Source organism: Lytechinus pictus, chromosome 4, assembly GCF_037042905.1.
Source record: "Lytechinus pictus isolate F3 Inbred chromosome 4, Lp3.0, whole genome shotgun sequence".
NCBI classification, from domain to species: Eukaryota; Metazoa; Echinodermata; class Echinoidea; order Temnopleuroida; family Toxopneustidae; genus Lytechinus; species Lytechinus pictus.
In genome coordinates, this window is record NC_087248.1 from 23,999,348 (window position 1) to 24,018,256 (window position 18,909).

The 18,909-nt window shown below is 37.5% G+C and overlaps 1 protein-coding gene across 1 annotated transcript; it reads right to left on the bottom strand.

The window, feature by feature from the left end:
- Positions 1-11,416: 11,416 nt before the first annotated feature.
- LOC129258287 (uncharacterized) lies at positions 11,417-15,971 on the bottom strand. The gene is made up of 4 exons (XM_054896579.2): positions 15,146-15,971; positions 14,489-14,652; positions 13,926-14,191; positions 11,417-13,416 (listed from the first exon to the last, which is right to left on the bottom strand). Exons 1-4 carry the CDS (start codon positions 15,887-15,889, stop codon positions 11,759-11,761), a joined length of 2,832 nt encoding a protein of 943 aa, XP_054752554.2. The 5' UTR covers positions 15,890-15,971; the 3' UTR covers positions 11,417-11,758.
- Between the last annotated feature and the right edge of the window lie 2,938 nt (positions 15,972-18,909).

Here is an 18,909-nt window from a genome sequence, read left to right on the forward strand (position 1 = left end):
TATGGGGCTAATCATTGTTAAAAGGGCATCCTTGCGCAATGTTGCCAGCGCGAACCACCAGCTAAAACTTCTTGACATGTCGTGTAATAAGACATGGAAATTAAATATTCTGAGCTGGTTTTGTAATCATGAAAAAGATGTGTATCTAACTAAAAAATAACTGTACGCTCGCTATTTTTTTTTATATACTGACCAGTAAAGGAAACAGTTAATTACTGCATTTTAAATAGGATACATAACTCACCAATAAAAATAATGCGAGCGCAAAGCGCGAGCTCAAAAATTTGTGATATTCCAACCTGAAAACTGGACATTCTAAGCATTTTTTTGTGAACGGGAAGAGAACGAGTACAATAATTGATGCGAGTGCAGGAAGCGAGCCAAAAAATTGTGATATTCCAACCATAAAGCAACATTCTATGCATTTTTGTAACCATGAGCAGGATTAGTACTGTACTAAACAATAATTGATGCAAGCACGATTCAAAATCTGTGATTTTCGAACCTAAAATGTATATATTTCTTTTTTTAAAAGGGCATATTTCATTTGGAAAAAAAAATCCTACAGGGATTTTTTTTTGGGGGGGGGTGCAAGAGCGCAAGCTAAAATTTTCAAATGCTTAAACTGAAAATGAGTCATTTTTATGATTCTTGTCAGTTTTCTTTTTTTTTTTTTTTGCTTACAACCACTTTTAAATTTCAATTCTCATTTCTTGTATCTTCTACACTTATTTCACCTTAAAAAAACAGAATAAAGAATACTAACAAAATAAAGTTATATTCAAAAGGATATAAAATAAACAGGGCGCACCCCATTTCCTTAGTTGGGAGAGGGTAAATGTTAATTATTTCTTTAAACAGTTAATCAATCCTTAATTTTTAATACTTATTGATAATATCAATAATTATTGATTATTCAATTATTATTTTTTATTAATTATTATTTCTTGAAACTATATTGACACAAAACAAATACGTTGTTTATTTCCTTGAAATTGTAGAGACATGAAATTCACTATTGAACGATATAAATTATGGTTAAAAAGAAGTAAACATTTTTTCCCCTTTGTTTTGTCAATCTGATCCAAAACAATTATACAATTTAGAAAAGAGATAGAGAGATAAGAAGTTCCACCACCAAGAATAAACTTAGACAAGGGGGGGAGGGAAAGTAAAAGATGGAGTAAATGTGATATTATTTTTTAAACAATCCGATCGCAAAATTAGCTTTCCTATAGAAAGAGGGGGACAAATTTTGTTCACTCGCTCGTTTCAATCGCTTTCTTCTTTTTTTGACAGAAATTTTGCTCTATATGCCATGCTTGGCCCCTCAAAGTTTCTGGTTCATCATGCCATTGACATAACCCATTTGGATATGACAAATTGAAGACTGTGTTCAAGTTTACCAAATCTTTTCAGAATATCATTAAGACTTAAAACATTTTTGTTGGCCAAAGAAAATAATACAAGGAAAATCATAATGGAATAGATATCAACCTTGTTATCGTTCTTTAGAGTTAGCTATATTTAAAGTATGAAAATTGTTGTCAAAATTGCAGTCAGATGTCAAATTTATTCTTGTCATCAAAGCACTATTATCTTGATCATGATCATTATTATTTACTGTCATTATCATCATTAGTCAGGATTACAACACATTACCAATACATAATGCTATTTTTCATAACTGATATATTCTTTGTTTGAAAACTCTTGATAATGGTGACAATTACAATTGATGACACTGCTAGTACACTTACTACTGCTGCTGCTAATGTTACTGGTGACTGGTAGTATTGACCATTAGTGTCATTAAATATTAAAAAAAAAAACAATTGAAACATTTATAATTACTTATTTAAAACAAATGAAAGTACAAAATACAAAATGCCTTGAAAATGCCTTGAAAATGCCTTGAAATTTCAAGGCTCAAAGTCCCCAAGGCCAAGGCCCTCTCAAAAAGTTAATGCGCTAGCCTAAGCGAGCCCTAGCCTAGCACATGTCTTGCCATTAATGGCAGCTAGTTTGATCAAGGAGATATCACCTCTAGAGGTGATATCTCCTTGGTTTGATAAGTGTTTAAGAATTGGATATATAGATCTAAGCCTGTAAGGCCTATGTAACTATGTATGGGTACCGGTAATTTGACGATGCTAATTCATTCTGAGCAACTGAACGTGAATGCTTACGACCGGACCGCGCATGCGTACTCTTAATCCGAAGACGCAAGTCATGAATATTCATATGTTGGTCCAGAACTCGGTGGGAAAAATAATTTCGCATCCGGGCTTGGCCAGAAAATACATCTAAAGTGGTTAAGTGATTTGTGATGACAGTCTGTTGTGATTCTCCAAAATTGCGCGAATAATGCAGCGCTGTACCTTCCTTTTACTGAATTGACTCAAGTACAGAAAAGTTATAAATAAAATTACCGCAAATTATGCTGGCGCAAATATTCACTACTGAATGACACGCGCCGTATAAGCTAAAACAACAACAACAACAACAACAAGCTTTTCTACATGGATGGTCTTAATTTGAGGATTGTTGGTTCTAAGAATCGTTTTTGGGGTTAGATTTTATTGATTTTTTATTCTTGAAATAATTGTGTCTGGAGGAAAGTCGATCTTCGACGATCGGTCTTCATGTTATTCCACAGTAATTAGATTGTTTGGTATTCGTTTTAGAATATTTGTAAAAACTATTTTATTTTTTTCAAATAATAACCAAGTCTGGAGAAGGATGTTTGCTTTACCCATGAATTATTACAATGTTTTGTAGGGGTCGTAGTTAAAAAAAAAAAACTGGGTGTGGGGTAAAGACATATTTTTTTTACTGGGTGAAACTTTGGAAAATTGAAATTTATCCTAGCTTTGAAGTTTTTTAATTCATTTTTTGATAGCCGGGTCTGGAGGAAAGACTTTGGACTTATATTATAATTGTTTAATTATCCGGGTCTGGAAAAAAGACTTTGCACTTTTGTGCTATATGAACGCATTGCTATAGGGTTTAGTTATTAGTTTTAAGTAACCGGGTCCGGAGAAAAGACTACGCTTGATTCTCAATTTACTCTAAGCACATATATTCACAATATACGCCGTATAAGTTGAAACAACAACAAAGACATTAATTCCACCAGTTTTGATTAACTGGGTCTGGAGAAAAGACTAAGCTCGATTCTCTTTTTTTTCCACTGGAATATCATTATCGTATCTTAGTTTGGACTTATATTATAATTTTTAAACAACTGGGTCTGGAAAAAAGACTTAGGACGTATATTATAATTTTTAAAACAACCGGGTCTGGAAAAAAAGAGTTTGGACTTATATTATAATTTTTGAAACAACCGGGTCTGAACAAAGACTTTGGACTTGCATTATAATTTTTTAATTAACCGGGTCTGGAAAAAAGACTTTGGACATATATTATAATTTTGAAACAACCGGGTCTGGAAAAAGACTTTGGACTTGTACTATAATGTAATAATGTACTATAATGTATATACTGGGCGTTGTGGCGTGCGCCTGTAATCCAAGCTGTTGGGAAGTTACAAATTGATGCAGAGGTTCGAAGTTCGAGCCCTGGTCACGTCTTTCGGATGGTGACGTTAAAGGTCGGTCCCAGACGTAAATAATCATATCTGATTGATACACGTCTGACAAAACTCAAACACGCACACACACACACAATGTTTAATTAACCGGGTCTGGAAAAAAGACTTTGCACTTTTGTGCTATATGAACGCATTACTATAGGATTTTAGTTTAGAACGGATTCGCCAAAAATCCCTTCAAATTTATTACATTTGTGGGTAAAGTCATTATTACATTTGTGGGCGATCAAAAATTATTACATTTGTGGGTAAAGTGCATTATTACATTTGTGGGTGAAATTATTACATTTGTGGGTAAAGTGTTATTACATTTGTGGGCGTTATTACATTTGTGGGCGATTATTACATTTGTGGGTGTAACACCCCCCCCCCCCCCGATTTTCCGCCTTTGGATTTGTAGCACGTTTAACTACTTTAGTCCCAAATCTGCATTTGTGATATGAAATGCAGAGCACCCAAAGGGTTGCCATGGGAATAGGAAGCCGGGAGCAGTGAACAGTGACACAAGCCCTTAAAATAAAAGGATTTGAAGCACAATTTTTGTCATTTTTAAGTATTTTGTTAGATAAAAAAAGTGTTGTCATAAGTTTTAGGGATATTTCTAATTGTTTAAACTCATGATGGAAAAGCGGGCATTTCATTAGCATAAAATCAATAACACGGAATAAATTAAAGACTCATTGAAATAGGCTAGACCATTTAATTTTATATCATTATTGAATGACTGTGTGTTATGCATTGTATTAAAGAGAAGTACTCTCAGAGTACGTAATAAGCATGATAAATGTGAATACTTACAAGGTGCTCTTTTTTTTAACATGTCTGTTATTTTCAGACATTTTTTGGAATCCTTTTCCATCTCCTCCCGCATCCGCTCTCGTGCACGTTTTGCACCCCCTTTTTTTCTTTTAGGCATTTTTCAGGAACCTCACAAGTTTTAGCTCAGTGTCTGAATTGGCCACGTGAGCACATTGTCAGTCTACATGAATTTGACTTTGACTGCATCCATGTGCTCCTTATACATCACCAATCCAGTTTTATAGGTTGGTATCCTTCGCTTTTTCTACGTGAAATCTTACACTTTTGATTGGCAAATGATCATAATTTTGTTGATTCTGACATGCGAATTGTTCCTTGAGTGCTTTTGCTTCACAAATGTTGGTATCTTGTGGTGATATGACTCAAATTCTGCTGTTACGTGAGTGAACTTGGTATGTGATGTGCTACCACAATATGAACATATATGCTCCGTGTAGTCCCACACATATTGTGCATCTCTACTGGCTGATCCCATGCACGCTTACATAGCAATAGGCCTAACTTATCGGCAAGTACGTCCTCACTTTTGAATTTTCTTTTGGTTTGGACCATCGTTACAGTACAAAACGTGATGTGACATATATGTTGTATTGGAATGATTTGATTATTGGATACAGAAGTCGTACATTTGAGGGCCATTATGGTGGTCGGCATTGCTACCAACAAATGCAAAGGACATCCAGGTACTGACTCGTTTATATATAAACTCCCAAAAGGAACCATATCTAGCATTAACTTTCTCATTAATCTTATCTGCCGATCAGGATTGCCAGGCAGTGATACCGATACTGATAATGAAATTATAGAGAACAATCTTGTGAAAATATATCCTAACTTGAACCGGACAATTGTTCACCATTTTGTTTTGATACATAATGAGGCTGTACATGATGCCCCTACAAGTGGGAACATTAACCACATGAAGAACGCAGTTCGAAGTAGCTGCTTGCTATGCAAAGCAGATATGATCAATTGCAACACAAATGAAACTTTATGTGAAAACTGCTCAGATTTACCCAATAGAGTAAACTCACTGGAAGTATCCATCTGTGACATTGTCACCAAACTGAGCGACCAACATTTACACCACGTTTCAATAGATGAAAACTTAATAGGATCTACTGCCGAGAGTCCTATTAACAATAGAGCTCAAAGTCCCATCCTTAATGAGACTCTCAATCTAGTCATTGATTTAGAGACCCCAGAACAAATCATCACTAATCCATCTTCAGATCATCAACTCAATAAGTCCAGATCTAAACTGAATGCAGTGTCAAGTTCTGAATTGCAGGAGGGGCAACTAAATCCTCTTCATTGTCCAAGCATTGAAGAACAACTGAATGATTATCGGGACAAACATCAAGCTCATTATGCATCAATAACCTCAAATGCCATAACAAATAAGAACGTTCAAACTCCAAATAAGACTGAAGTCTCGAGCAAGAACCATAAGAAGGTCGATGTACTTATCGTCGGTGACTCCATGACAAAGAGTATTGTTTCTTCTAGACTCTCCAAGAGAAGAAAAGTTCTTTCAAAATCACTACCCGGTGCGCGGATCGAGGATACATTCGATTTGATATGCTCCACTGCGACTGAATGTCAACCGGATGAACTCATACTTCATCTCGGTACTAACAACCTATCTCACGATGACAAGAATGAGCTTGTAACTAAAATGGCATCACTAGCCGACCAGGTTATTAGAACCACTTCTGTTTCTTCAGTTGCCATTTCATCTATTATTCACCGTTCGGAAGAAAAAGAAGAGGACTTCCGCAAAGTGAACAACATTAACCAATGCCTGAAACTTTTGACCAATCAGCGTGAATGGTCCTTCGTCGACAACGACAATATTGAACCTGGCCTACACTTGACGACAGATGGCGTTCATCTCAACGGCTATGGTGTTCGCCTACTCGCCCAGAATATAATTGCCCAATTGAGGAGCAACACACTTCACTCAAAAGAGTGGTCTCGTCCAACTTCAAGAAATTATGCGTCAATCGTGAATTATGACCAGAATCCACATTTTCGAAACTATATGCATCAAAAGTTTCGATGGAAACCCAAAGGAAGATATTTTCCACGAGACTGGATGGACAGCCTGGACACAGCCAGAAGACTCCTAAACCCGTAATGAATGTAAAACCCAAAGCCCCACAGGTTGAATTCGCAATAACATCAATGCCAGTATTTGAGCAAAACGTTAGTTTCGAGTCGCGGTCAACGAGTGATGTATGCGAATCGCTCGACTCCACTCTAGCCTCTAATAATGAATTGAGTGACTTAATTACCAAGTCTCACATTGAAGACGGCAATTCTGATCTTGACGACAAAGGAGAATACATTGAACTGGCCGATGACGGCAGCATTTCACTTACAATAAAATTCGGTCTGAGAGTCTGTCATTTAAACATAAACTCCTTACCCAATAAGTTAGAGGAATTCAAGTTTTTATTCAAAAATTTTCCATTTGATGTAATCAGCCTTACTGAGACTCATTGCGACAATTCTGTAGGTGACAATGAGCTGAAAATTGACGGTTATGACATGCTAAGGAGAGATAGAACCAGACATGGTGGGGGCGTGTTGGTTTATGTAAAAAACACTCTCTCATATCAACACATAAAAGAACTTGACTTTGGATTGGAAACGATCTGGATAAGAACCAAATTGCGGAAGGGAGCATCTCTTTTATTATGTGTTTTATATCGTCCCCCAAACTCTCCAGCTGATTTTTTCGATTCAGTGTCTGCGATGATGAGTAAAGCTTTAGATTTTGATTGTGAACTCGTAGTAATAGGAGATCTCAACTGCGACTTACAAAGTGAGAATCTAGATTCTGCATCGCAAACCCTTTTATCAGTTATGCAGGGTTCCCTTATGTCACAGTTCATCAAATCTCCCACTCGTGTGACCCAGTATTCTAAAACACTAATAGATCATATATATTCAACATGTCCGGATGAACACAACTCCACAGGTGTAATAAGAACTCATATTAGTGATCACTACTTGATCTACACTTGTTTAAATTGTAAGAGTTTCGACCGTGTTCACAATGATATCCAATGTAGAAACTTGAAAACATTCAATCAGGAGGACTTTGTAAATGATCTATCAAACTTATCTTTTACTAATATAAACGGTGTAAATGACGTCGACACAGCTTGGGAACAGTGGTACAAACAAATAATGTCAGTGATTGATAAACATATGCCATACAAACGTAAAAGAATGAGAAAAACCCCTTCTCCTTGGATCACCGGTAAAATAATAGCCTTGATGAATAAAAGAAAGCATCTTCATATCAAGGCCCTGAAGTCTAGTTCCTCAAGTTTATGGAAAGAGTACAAAAAAGTGAGAAACAATGTAACGTGTTTGATTAAGAAAGCTAAACAAATGTATGTACAAGACTTATTGATAGAGAAGTCTGGAGACCCAGGTGCATTATGGTCAATCCTAAAACAACTGTCCTCTAGTTCTGGACAACTTGCTATAAAATTGTTTATTAATGACAATGAAGTCACTCAGCCTGAAATAGTAGCTGAAAAACTTAATGATTACTTTATTGGTAGTGTTTCGAAATTGCTGGGTGACGTGAAAGAAAGTGATTTTGTGCCCACGTATACAAATATAGTAACTGACAATTCATTATCAGAACTAAATTCTGATAATCAGAACGAAACTTTTGAAATTCCTCTTATATCATACGATTTTGTTTCAAAAGAAATCGATGGTTCTTCTGTGAGAAAGGCCACAGGGCCTGATGAAATATCGGTTAAAATTTTGAAAATGCTGAAATGTTCCACATCTGTAATAGATAGTCTTATTTATGTCTTTAATCTTTCATTATCTAAAGGGTATTACCCGGAAGCCTGGTGTCTTGCCAAAATTCGTCCAATCCATTAGACTGGAGATCGATCATGTGTAGAAAACTATCGTCCAATATCCTTGTTATCAATTGTTTCCAAGATTTTGGAGAAGTGGGTACAAAAGCATTTGCAGGCACATTTATTAGATATACATTTTTTTAGTGATAAACAATTTGGCTTTAGACCAATGCATTCCTGTGAAAGTGCTTTATTGTGTATGGTCGACGATTGGGCAACTGAAGTTGACAAGAGTAAGTTTTGTGGAATTGCTTTTATTGATATGCGAAAGGCTTTTGATTCTGTAAACTATGATGTTTTATTACAAAAACTGGTTGCAATAGGATGTTCTGATAATGCTATCGCTTGGTTTAAATCTTATTTTTGTTTTAGGAAACAATACACAGAAATAGGAGGGATCAAATCGAGTATAAAATCAACCTCTTCTGGGGTCCCACAAGGCTCAGTTTTAGGGCCCCTACTATTTAAAATTTATATTAATGATCTGGCTTCTTGTATCAAATCAGGGAAGATTGTTATGTTTGCTGATGATGCAACGTTGTATGTTAGTGGTAGTACCATAGAATCTGTAGAAAATCAGCTTAACTCCGCAATGAGAGAAGTATATGAGTGGACATGTAAAAACAGATTGATATTAAATGATAAAAAAACCAAAGTAATGCTTCTTGGTTCTCGACAGCGGTTATCAACCTTGGGGGCCAAAACACTATCTGTAATAATAAATAACACCAGTTTAGAGCGTGTATCACAGCACAAATGTTTGGGCGTGATAATTGATGATACTTTGACATTCAAAAACCATATTGATTCAATTGTAAAAGTAATGAAACAAAAGCTTGGGTTAATTAGAAGAAACAAACATATATTTAATGTGGAACAACTTAAACGATTTTACATAGGGTTCGTTCTCCCTCACGCAATGTATTGTTCAAATGTTTGGTCGTATATATCTGAATCTAATTATAATACGGTGCAAAAACTCCATAAACGTGCAGCTTACATCGTGAGCGGTTATACATGGAAACCCCATCAGAGCGTATTTTTCAAATTCTCTCCTGGTCTTCTTTAAAAGAATTGTACAGGAAATCTACATTATGTATGGTATATAAGTGTGTAAATGGATTAGCTCCCCATTTATTAAGTACCAAATTTATATAATGATGTATCAGTGCGTATAACACGAAGAACTAATAAATTAATGCTACGAGCCCCGAAATTCAAAACGCAGTATTACAAAAACACATTTATACCGGTAGGCATACGTGAATGGAACTGTTTATCTCAAGACACTCGATCTGCTCAATCATTAGCAATATTCAAACGTCTTCTAAATTCTTAAAAATATTCCGACACCATTTGTATCTTAATTGTATATTATTTATAAAATTTCTTTTCGCTTAATATGTAATATTAATATGTAATCATAATGTTGAATTTATTATATGTTACAAGTCTGCAGAGTGTAATGGAGGTGTGTGTGTGTGTTTGTGTGTCTCTGATGAGGATTGGGATTTTTAAAGGTTTATTTCTTGTATATTTTGCATATTATGTACTTTATAATTTGTATGTATTTTGATTAACAGGGCCCAATTGCAAACCAGCTTTTTATCTTTGTTAATGTTTTTATCGTGTATAGCTGAATTGGTTACCCTGTATAAAGATGTGAAATAAATAAATAAAAATAAAAATACATATGCGATACGCGTTTAAAGAAGAAAGGGCCACACGCGCAGAAATATGCGTAATTAACATCCCTAATTGTATACTCTCTTAAAAAAGCCCAGTCTGATCTAACCTTAAAATGATTCACTTTTGCAGGCAGTGGCTTGCTTTTAGGGCCTGTACAGAATGCCATTGAGGGGAGAAGTGCAATTAAGCAAATTAAATATTAATTACTTGAGAATGATGGAAAAATTCCTACGCCAGTGAAAAATTATGAAATATATTTTTGTCAAATCTTGAACACTTTCTTGTGAAACACTATTAGCTGTCTTGCACTAAAGGCCATAGAGGTGGCACAATGTGGAATGTGTAAAGAAGAAAAGTGACTGACCCTTTTTTATTAAAGCATTGCAAAATAAGATCAAAATTAAAGAATTTGCTCTACACTTTTGTATGATTCTGGATTTTTTTCAAATAACAAATTAAAGATTTCATGACATGTGGGCAACTAGTCTTCCCCGCCCCAGTCCACTCAGTAAGGCATGCGAAAAGCTTTGTTATTCGTTATGATCATTTAACAATAAAATGTATAACCAGGTGCCGCTGATCATTCTTGACCGGCGCCAATCTAGATTTGGTTGGCAATAGGCCCTTCTTCATTATTCTAACGGCGCCTATTTATTGGAATCAGGGGACGCTGATTATTCTTGACCGGCGCCGATTTAAATTTAGGTGGCGCCGGTTAAGGCAAAGGCAGCGCCGATTTGTCTTGACCGGCGCCGATTTAGAACAAGTAGTGCTGATTATATTTTTTTACCGACGTCACGTAAGATTCAGGCAGCGGCAATTCATAATCGACTGGCGCCGATTTAGAACCAGGAGGCGCCGAATATTCTTGACTAGCGCCGATTTTTAACCAGGTGGTGCTGATTATTCTTGTCCGGCGCCGATTTAGATTTAGGTAGAGCTGCTTATTCTTGATCGGCGCCGGTTAAGACTCAGGCAGCGCCGATTTATAGCCAGATGGCGCTGATTAATCATGACCAGCCCCGATTTAGGTAAAGGTGGCGCTGATTATCCCTGATCAGCGCCGGTTAAGACTCTGGCAGTGCCGATTTTTTCTTGACTGGCGCCTATTTATAACCAAATGGCGCTGATTATTATTGTCCGGCGCCGATTTAGATTTAGATGGCGCTGATTATTCTTGATTGGCGCCAGTAATATGCAGGCAGCGCACGGCTGGTCATTTTTAATCGGCGAAGTTGTTGGGAAAATGGTATAGTTAAAAGAAAATATAAGAAAAATGATATGATTGTGCTTTGCTGAGGGATAGTCTTTCCTTTACTGTTGCTAATATTATATCAGTGTATAATTCTTTTAAGCGGCGCCTTTTCTTTTCTTTACTTTCCTTTATTTTATTTTTTTTCAAGCGGCGCCTTTTCTTTCCGAATCCATCCCGAATTTCACTCGCATTCGCGGATGAAAAAAAGAATAGTCCAGAACCCTCCCGAATATTCGGATGGATTCGCAGCTGATTCGGTTTCAGTGTAACCTTAACTTAACTGGACTAGTTATCCACATGACCAACATAGGCTAATATATAAAGGCCACCGCACACCTTACGCCGACCCGACTGGTCGGCGACTGCGCTTACTACTGCGTATGCGCGTTGTTTATCATAATACGCGTTATGCAAGAAAGCTAAAATGGGTTAGGGCTTTCAAAGGAAACAAAGTAATCAATTTGTTTTTTATACTCCCTTACACGTTTATTTTATTAATAATTTATTATGTACATTGTGAATATGATAGGTTTGATATGCATGGTGAATGCCTGTATAGTTAGCATTTACAAAGTCGCTTACCACTACACGATGATTCATGATAAACATATGTCCTGATACCGTGTGTGCCTGCATCCCCATCCGGATCTCAAGTTTCTTCCTGGATGAAGTCGATAAGTGATCTGCCACAGCTTTGGCCACTGTTTGGTCTTGACTCTCATATGCTACATCAACAATGAATTCATCACCAATGCGTTGTTTGGTTAGACGAGATACGATATCCAATCCGACCTCCTTCTGCTGGGCTGAGGTGAAGTACAGAAGTTCCCGGAATTCTCTTGCTTTTCCGATGATATCCTTCATTAACTTGTCGTATTCGCTCCTGTCTGAATTGTGGAGATATGCCAGATACTTCCCTGATAGATACTCCTGAAAGAGCTTATGAGGGAACTGCACAGATGTGACTGCAGAATGAGAACGGTGTCTTCTCTCTCTCATCGAAGGTGTTTTGGTTTGCTTAGTGAGCACTCCGACTTGGCAACCTGTTTCCATAGATCCCGGCCAGCGCTGGAACTCCTGTTCAGTGAACACCAGTCTCCTCTCATGGAGTCCCCGCAAGGCAAGACAACCGATATCAGACAGAAGACACAGAATCTCCCTACGTTTCACATCCAGTTCTCTGCCAATATCACCTGCAGACGTATCGCGCTTGGAAAGATGATGATCAACCAAAAATTGGACCATCTCATCGATTAGTTGAGAAAATGTTTGCATTTTGGACATTGCTTCACGGCGTTCGCCGTCAAAGTCTTTCCACATAATACACAGCATTGCTGTGTATATTGGGAAGGGGGCCATGTTCTCTCTTATCACATCGTTGTTCGATATGAATCGATTCAAATCTTCAGATGAAGTTGTGTCTAGATGGAAGAACTTGGTGATGTAGGAGGAAAGATTTTCATCAGAGAAACCTTCCACGGCAATGAAGGCATAAAGCTTTCTAAGCTCTGTAATCTTCCGTATTTCATCTGATCTCCATCGTCTCGAAGTGATTAGTACTTTCCCTGACTTGAATAGCCGATTCAGGATGATAAGGGCGATTTGGTAACAACTATCAAGATCGCCAGCTAACTCGTCAAAACCGTCCAGAACTAGAAGGACGTCTTTCTGATGGGAAAAGACATACTTGTTTAGCTGCATGGCTGTAACCTTGATGTCGTCTGGGAGGTAAGACATTATGATCTCTCCAATGGTCTTATCCTTTACTTCACGAAGGAGGACGAGAAGTACAAGTTTGAAATCTTGGTAACCTGTTCCAAGAATCCAGTCCCAAACGATCTTTGCACAGAGAGTTGTCTTCCCCACACCACCTTCACCTTCAACCAACAAACGTTTAGGAAGGACTCCGTTGACTTTAGTCTTGAGCAGGTCTGCGTAGAGTATTGGTGCCTTTAGAGTTGTTCCTTTGTCTTCTTTCAACAACGTTAAGTTGGTGAAGATCCGGTCTAATTGAAATAGAAAGCTGTTGTTAAGTGGATCGGCTTGAATCTGACAGTGATGAAGTGCAGAATATTCTTTGACCTCTTTGATGACCCGTTTGAATTCCTCTTCTGTCAGTGATTGTATGTGGTCTCCGACCTGACCTGTGATGATAATAGAAAATAAAATATCTCAACTATAAATGAATTTCCTTTCTTTATGAGTTTCACTCAATGGATTTGAAGTACATGTTTTGTGTCAATTTGATGTTTTATATCGCTTTTGCTTGTTGTAGTATACTCTGGAAATATCTTATGCACGTTTTCAATGTTTTTTAAAGTAGATATCCGAGCCACATTATGATCTAGAATGAAGAGCAACTTCAGTCTCTTGTAATGATTAGTATTTTTCTAATTTTTAATATGAATGAACCTATTATGATTTTACCAGTACCATCATTATCATCATTACCTCTAACGATTATTAGATCAATATTATGTAATATTATTTTCATTGTTTGTACAATAGCCTATCGTTCTTATTGTTATCAGCCTTACAATCATGATCATCATTGTTCAAACTATTATTATAATTTTTATCTCATTAACATTATAATATATTTATATTATATTATATTTCTCTGCACAGGAGAAGTATGGGTGGTGGTAATTACCTTTCTGTAATTTGTCGGCGAGCTGTACGAGATTGATGTCTTTTAACTTGTTGGATAGTATCTCTCTCGCTTCATCTTGTAGTACTGTCTTCAGCCATTCACAAAGCATCTTATATGTAGCTTGCATTATGTTCCCAATGTTGTCTTCCTTGAATCGACTTAGTTGAGCCTCAGTGAATCCTATAACTAGTCCGACCTTCCTGAAGTCTGATGGATCCATGCCGTCAGCAAGGAGATGAAGTTCAAACTCAGTTAGATTACCCGGGCTAAATAATAATTAAAGACCCCAAAGAAGATATGCGCATGGTTAGAGAGGATCAGAAACATATTTTCAAGTTGTTTTCAGTAAACGTTGAAAGTTTGTCCTATTTTGTAAAATCATAAAGGTTTTCATAATTAATACAGCTTGGCAGTTCGCAGAGAAAAACTAATGGGAAAGAAAATATGCTACAGCTAGCCATGATTGCCGGAGAAGCCAATATACGGTTAGACTCTTTCGATATTCTTTAAGATTGAAACCGTCATGAAAATATTTCAAAACGATTAATTTTCTATTTGCTTACTTGGTGTTTGGACCAGGGTTTTGCTCCACATCACCAGACCTCAGTAGGAGCACGTTGGTCATACCAGAAGAGAATAAATTCCTTTGTGTTTCATCTGTTCCACCGCTGGTTGAACGTGATCTACTGACTGGAGAGATTGGTGTTCCATGAAACTCTGCGATCTCCTAGAGCGAAGAGAGGGACATGTGACAGAAAGACCCTTCAAATAATACACGGATTACTTTACAAGTTGTAATATAGTTTTATCAAATTCATATCTTTCCGATTTATTTCGCTTCAAGTGGTGTTAACATACCTAACATGTCAATGAAAATGACAGCATTAACTTTGTTTGATTTTTGTTCAAAAAGTTGCTCTGCCTAATTGAAAATTAATTTCATCGAAAAATTCAATACGGTGTCCAGATATCACCATGGTTTAATATCGTGCTTTTTGTATCAGATTTTTTTTAACCAATCAGAATCCTCACACACGCTATATGTTGAATAATTTCTAGGTAAAGTTTTTAAAGATAAATGGCTATAAATTGCTTTTGCGAGGCAAACGTTTATAGACTGTACATTTTTCTTGTTATCCTGGTAACGGTGTGTTCCAACTTATCATTACTGAGAAAAGTAATGTTCTAGAGACAGTTTTCTTTTTGAATATCAGACATACCCTCATACACAATGTGTGCTCAGCTTTGCTAGATGTATCCAGTTCAGAACTAGGTGAAAATTGGCCATGTATCCCCGGCGGTAAAGAATTTGATGTATCTTTCTGGTCATGCTTGCCGTCATCTTGATGGCCAGAGACGGCTCTAGCTACCTGTGAGAGTGATTCCGATTTACCATCAGGTTGCTCTGGCTCACTTATCTGAGTTGAATCGCAGAGGCTAGTAGGAGATACGCCATTAATGGTTATAGATCTCATGTCTAACTCGTGAAGGTCCCAAGGCTCTGGAGTCTTTGCGTCAGAAGGATCAGAGACAGTAGTGGATTCCTTCCCTGCCGAATCTGTTGAACAAGTTGAAAGGATGCGGTCATCAGCACACAGCGATCCATGTTGAGCGATATTACCGGGGCTTCTGATATCACACGGAGATCCATTGACGGTATCACAACCAGGAATGGCCGCGGTCGACAGAGTCTCCGAACACACACCAATCTTGTTACTGCTGATGTTACTTGGAGATTCAGTTTTTGCGGTTTTCAGTTCTACACCACTAGAAGACGGAGGTTGTTGACAGGATGCACTGAGAGCTTTGCTCTTTTCATCATTTGAAGAACCATTGCTAGATGGATTCTGGCTATTGGCATTGACATTTTCCTTTGATTGATCAGCTTCTTTCTTCGGATCATGGTGGCACCTCCTCAGAAAGGTGCCAATCCTGACACGCCAGACACTGAGAGAGACAGGCATGGTGACATCAGGAGACTGCGTGGCATTAAAAAAAATAGAGAACGTACCATTGATAAATATTGGACGCTATGAATTATTGATGCATTAAAATAATCAGCATAAAATGCAAACTATAATATCTTTAAAATATACACAGAGTGGCCGGTATTCTGAACTCTGATTTAAAATAGTCTTAAGTTGGGGTTCAGCTTTTGGGAGCCAGATGTAACGCCGAAATCAACAACTACATGATCAATTTATCATTGCGTTGTGACATTCAAAACATTGAAAATCATCTGGTAATGATAAATGAAATAGTTTTCTTTTACCCTTAAAGCATGGGATAGATCCCAGTAAACTCAAAGTGAAGCATGATGAGAAAAGGATATTTGATGCTTATAGCTTCCCATAGCTGTACCCTAGACTTAGACCATATTGTATATAAGTTGAATTGGAGTTCAAAATATGAGCCTATGTCTTGAGTTGTTTTTTTCGAGTTTTTATTCATCGTTAATTCTCATTCCATTTTGAATAAAAAGAAAATGAAGCCGTTTCATATAGCTATTGGCCACGGAACACACAACGTTATAAATGTATGACAAATAATAAAAGAAACTTGTGTGTCTGAACAAAATCAAATTAAATTGAAAGCACATTTAGGGCGAGACATATAAGCTTAGAATAATGTTTAAAAATGTTCGTAAATTGTTTGTACACTAAAATTCAATTTTCATCAAGTGGTCACGTTTACCACAACATATTCCCAACGCTTGTATTAGCATAGCTTGTGATAATGTAAGGGTGAGAGTTCACGAACAGACATGGTGGCATGACGTCACGTTATCTATGTTTTCCGCCTCATATCATGTTAGGACTAATAGTTGATTTGACAGACTGATTGGAGTAGGTAGCATGCTGAACGTGCTGGATGAGACAATACTAATATTTTGTCAACTCCAACCAGCCCGGCGCTCATTATAAATATCAAGTCCCTCCTAACAAAAAAAAAATCCAGTTGACATTTTCTATACAAAAAATACCAACAAGCCTTAAATTCTCATCAAAATCGATTAAAATATTAAAAGCTATATTAATTGAACTGAGATATCATGACGGCCACTAGACGACACGAATAAGTGCTCCGCTCCAATCCCTATACACTTAACACGAAATAAGTTTGGACAGGGAAAAAAAGCTAGGATGAATATGGGACAAGCCGGTTCTAAACGGCGTAGGCCAGTCACGCCCACCAGCCCTACACTACTGGAAAGCTCAGGGGATCTGCTACCTGCAATAGAGAAACTACTGGATACAAAGATTGATAAACTGAACAGTCGGTTCGATATTTTAGAAAGCAGAATAGCAACGAAGGTGTCGCAGATAGAAAGTAAGCTGGATAGCTTTGCGGAGTCCTTAAACTTCCTTTCTAAAGAGATTGAAGAAGTGAAAAGGGTAGACATACACAGAATCCAAAACAAATTGGAAGAGGAAAGACAGAATCGGGAAAAGGAGATATACAGAATTTCAACTTACATTTGCAGGGAGAATCTTGTTATAATGGGGATCCCAGAGCTCACAGAGAAGGAGGATACAGACAAAGTGGTCAGAGAATTCTATCGGAGAAACTTGAAAATGGAAGAAGGAGTGATACGAGAAATAGAGCATCAGAGAGTGCATCGAATACCTGCTGTGACAAAGCCACGCCCTTTGCGCTTTCTACGTTATAGTACGAAGCTTTCGATTGTCTGCGACTGCAACGTATTCATAGTTCACCGGAAGTGGTGACACCGCTCGTTCAGTATCAGGTGCGTACATTGATGAAAACAGTTTCGACTTAATCGATGTACCCGTACTGGGCCCGTACCAGACCACAAGGATATACCAGCGTGATATCGAGCGGGCCGTGGGCCGATGCTCGGCCGGAGGGTCAAGCGCAGCATCACCCTACGAACCAGTGGGGCGACTGAGGGTGCAACACTTGCACTCTTGCGCAGCGGCGTAACAGGGGTCGGTGGCCAGGATGGGGCAAGAGCCAAAAATTTCCCGGTCTTATCATGGTATGAACTGGCGTAATGATGCAATGAGGCGACTATTTTTAGAAGGCCAGATATTGCGTATCGGGCAAAATTTATCTTAAAAAAAAAGTTGCGAGCGAGCGAAGCGAGCGAGCAAAAATTTTGACCTTTTTAATACAAAAATCAAATTTTGTGATAGATTTTGACATGATATCCAGAAAAAAAAAAAATTCACTTTTCTCTCTTTAGATTCCTTTTTTTGTGGTCTGTACGCCACTGTGAATTTTGTGGCAGTAGCGCGAAGAGTAAAAAAAAACAGAGCCGCAGTATAGCACATGTGCTAAAAAGCTGATTCATAGAAGTCCCGAGCGAGCGAAGCGAGCTAGAAAAAGCACCTTTTTATGAGAATCTAATTTTGAGCTATTTTTGGCCATTATATTCAGTACATAAAATAAAAAATCATATCCTACACTTTTCCTTTGCTTTTTTTCCTCCTTTTTTTTGTTTGTAGAACTTTTTGGGGCGGTTAGGGTCCGGGGCGAAGCCCCCGGAACTTCTTGATACCAAAGCCGTTTAAACCTCGCAGATTGCCGCTATTTTAATCAAATCGCGGGCATATACAGAATATAGCTTTTACACAACACATTTATTCAACCCAAGTTGTGTTAATGAACCAAATATTTTGAGGGGGCAAAACATAGCAATGTGAAAAAAATTTGTTAAAAAGTCGCCAATGTGCAAAGTGAGCTGGAAAAAAATGCCTATTGATATTAAATTCTAATTATGTGATAGATTTTTCCATTATATTCAGCAAATAACACTTTTCATTGTTTCCATTCATTTCATTATACGTTGTCTCCTATAATTTCTTTTATTTTCTCTTGGGAATGGAACCAAGACCCCCCCCCCCCGCCTGTATGCCAGTGATTGAACGGGGGGCGTTATAGATCCATTTGAAGGTTATAAATGAAAGCCCCTACTCAGTGGGGTCTGGGGCAAAGCCCCGGTAGCTTATTTTGCATACAA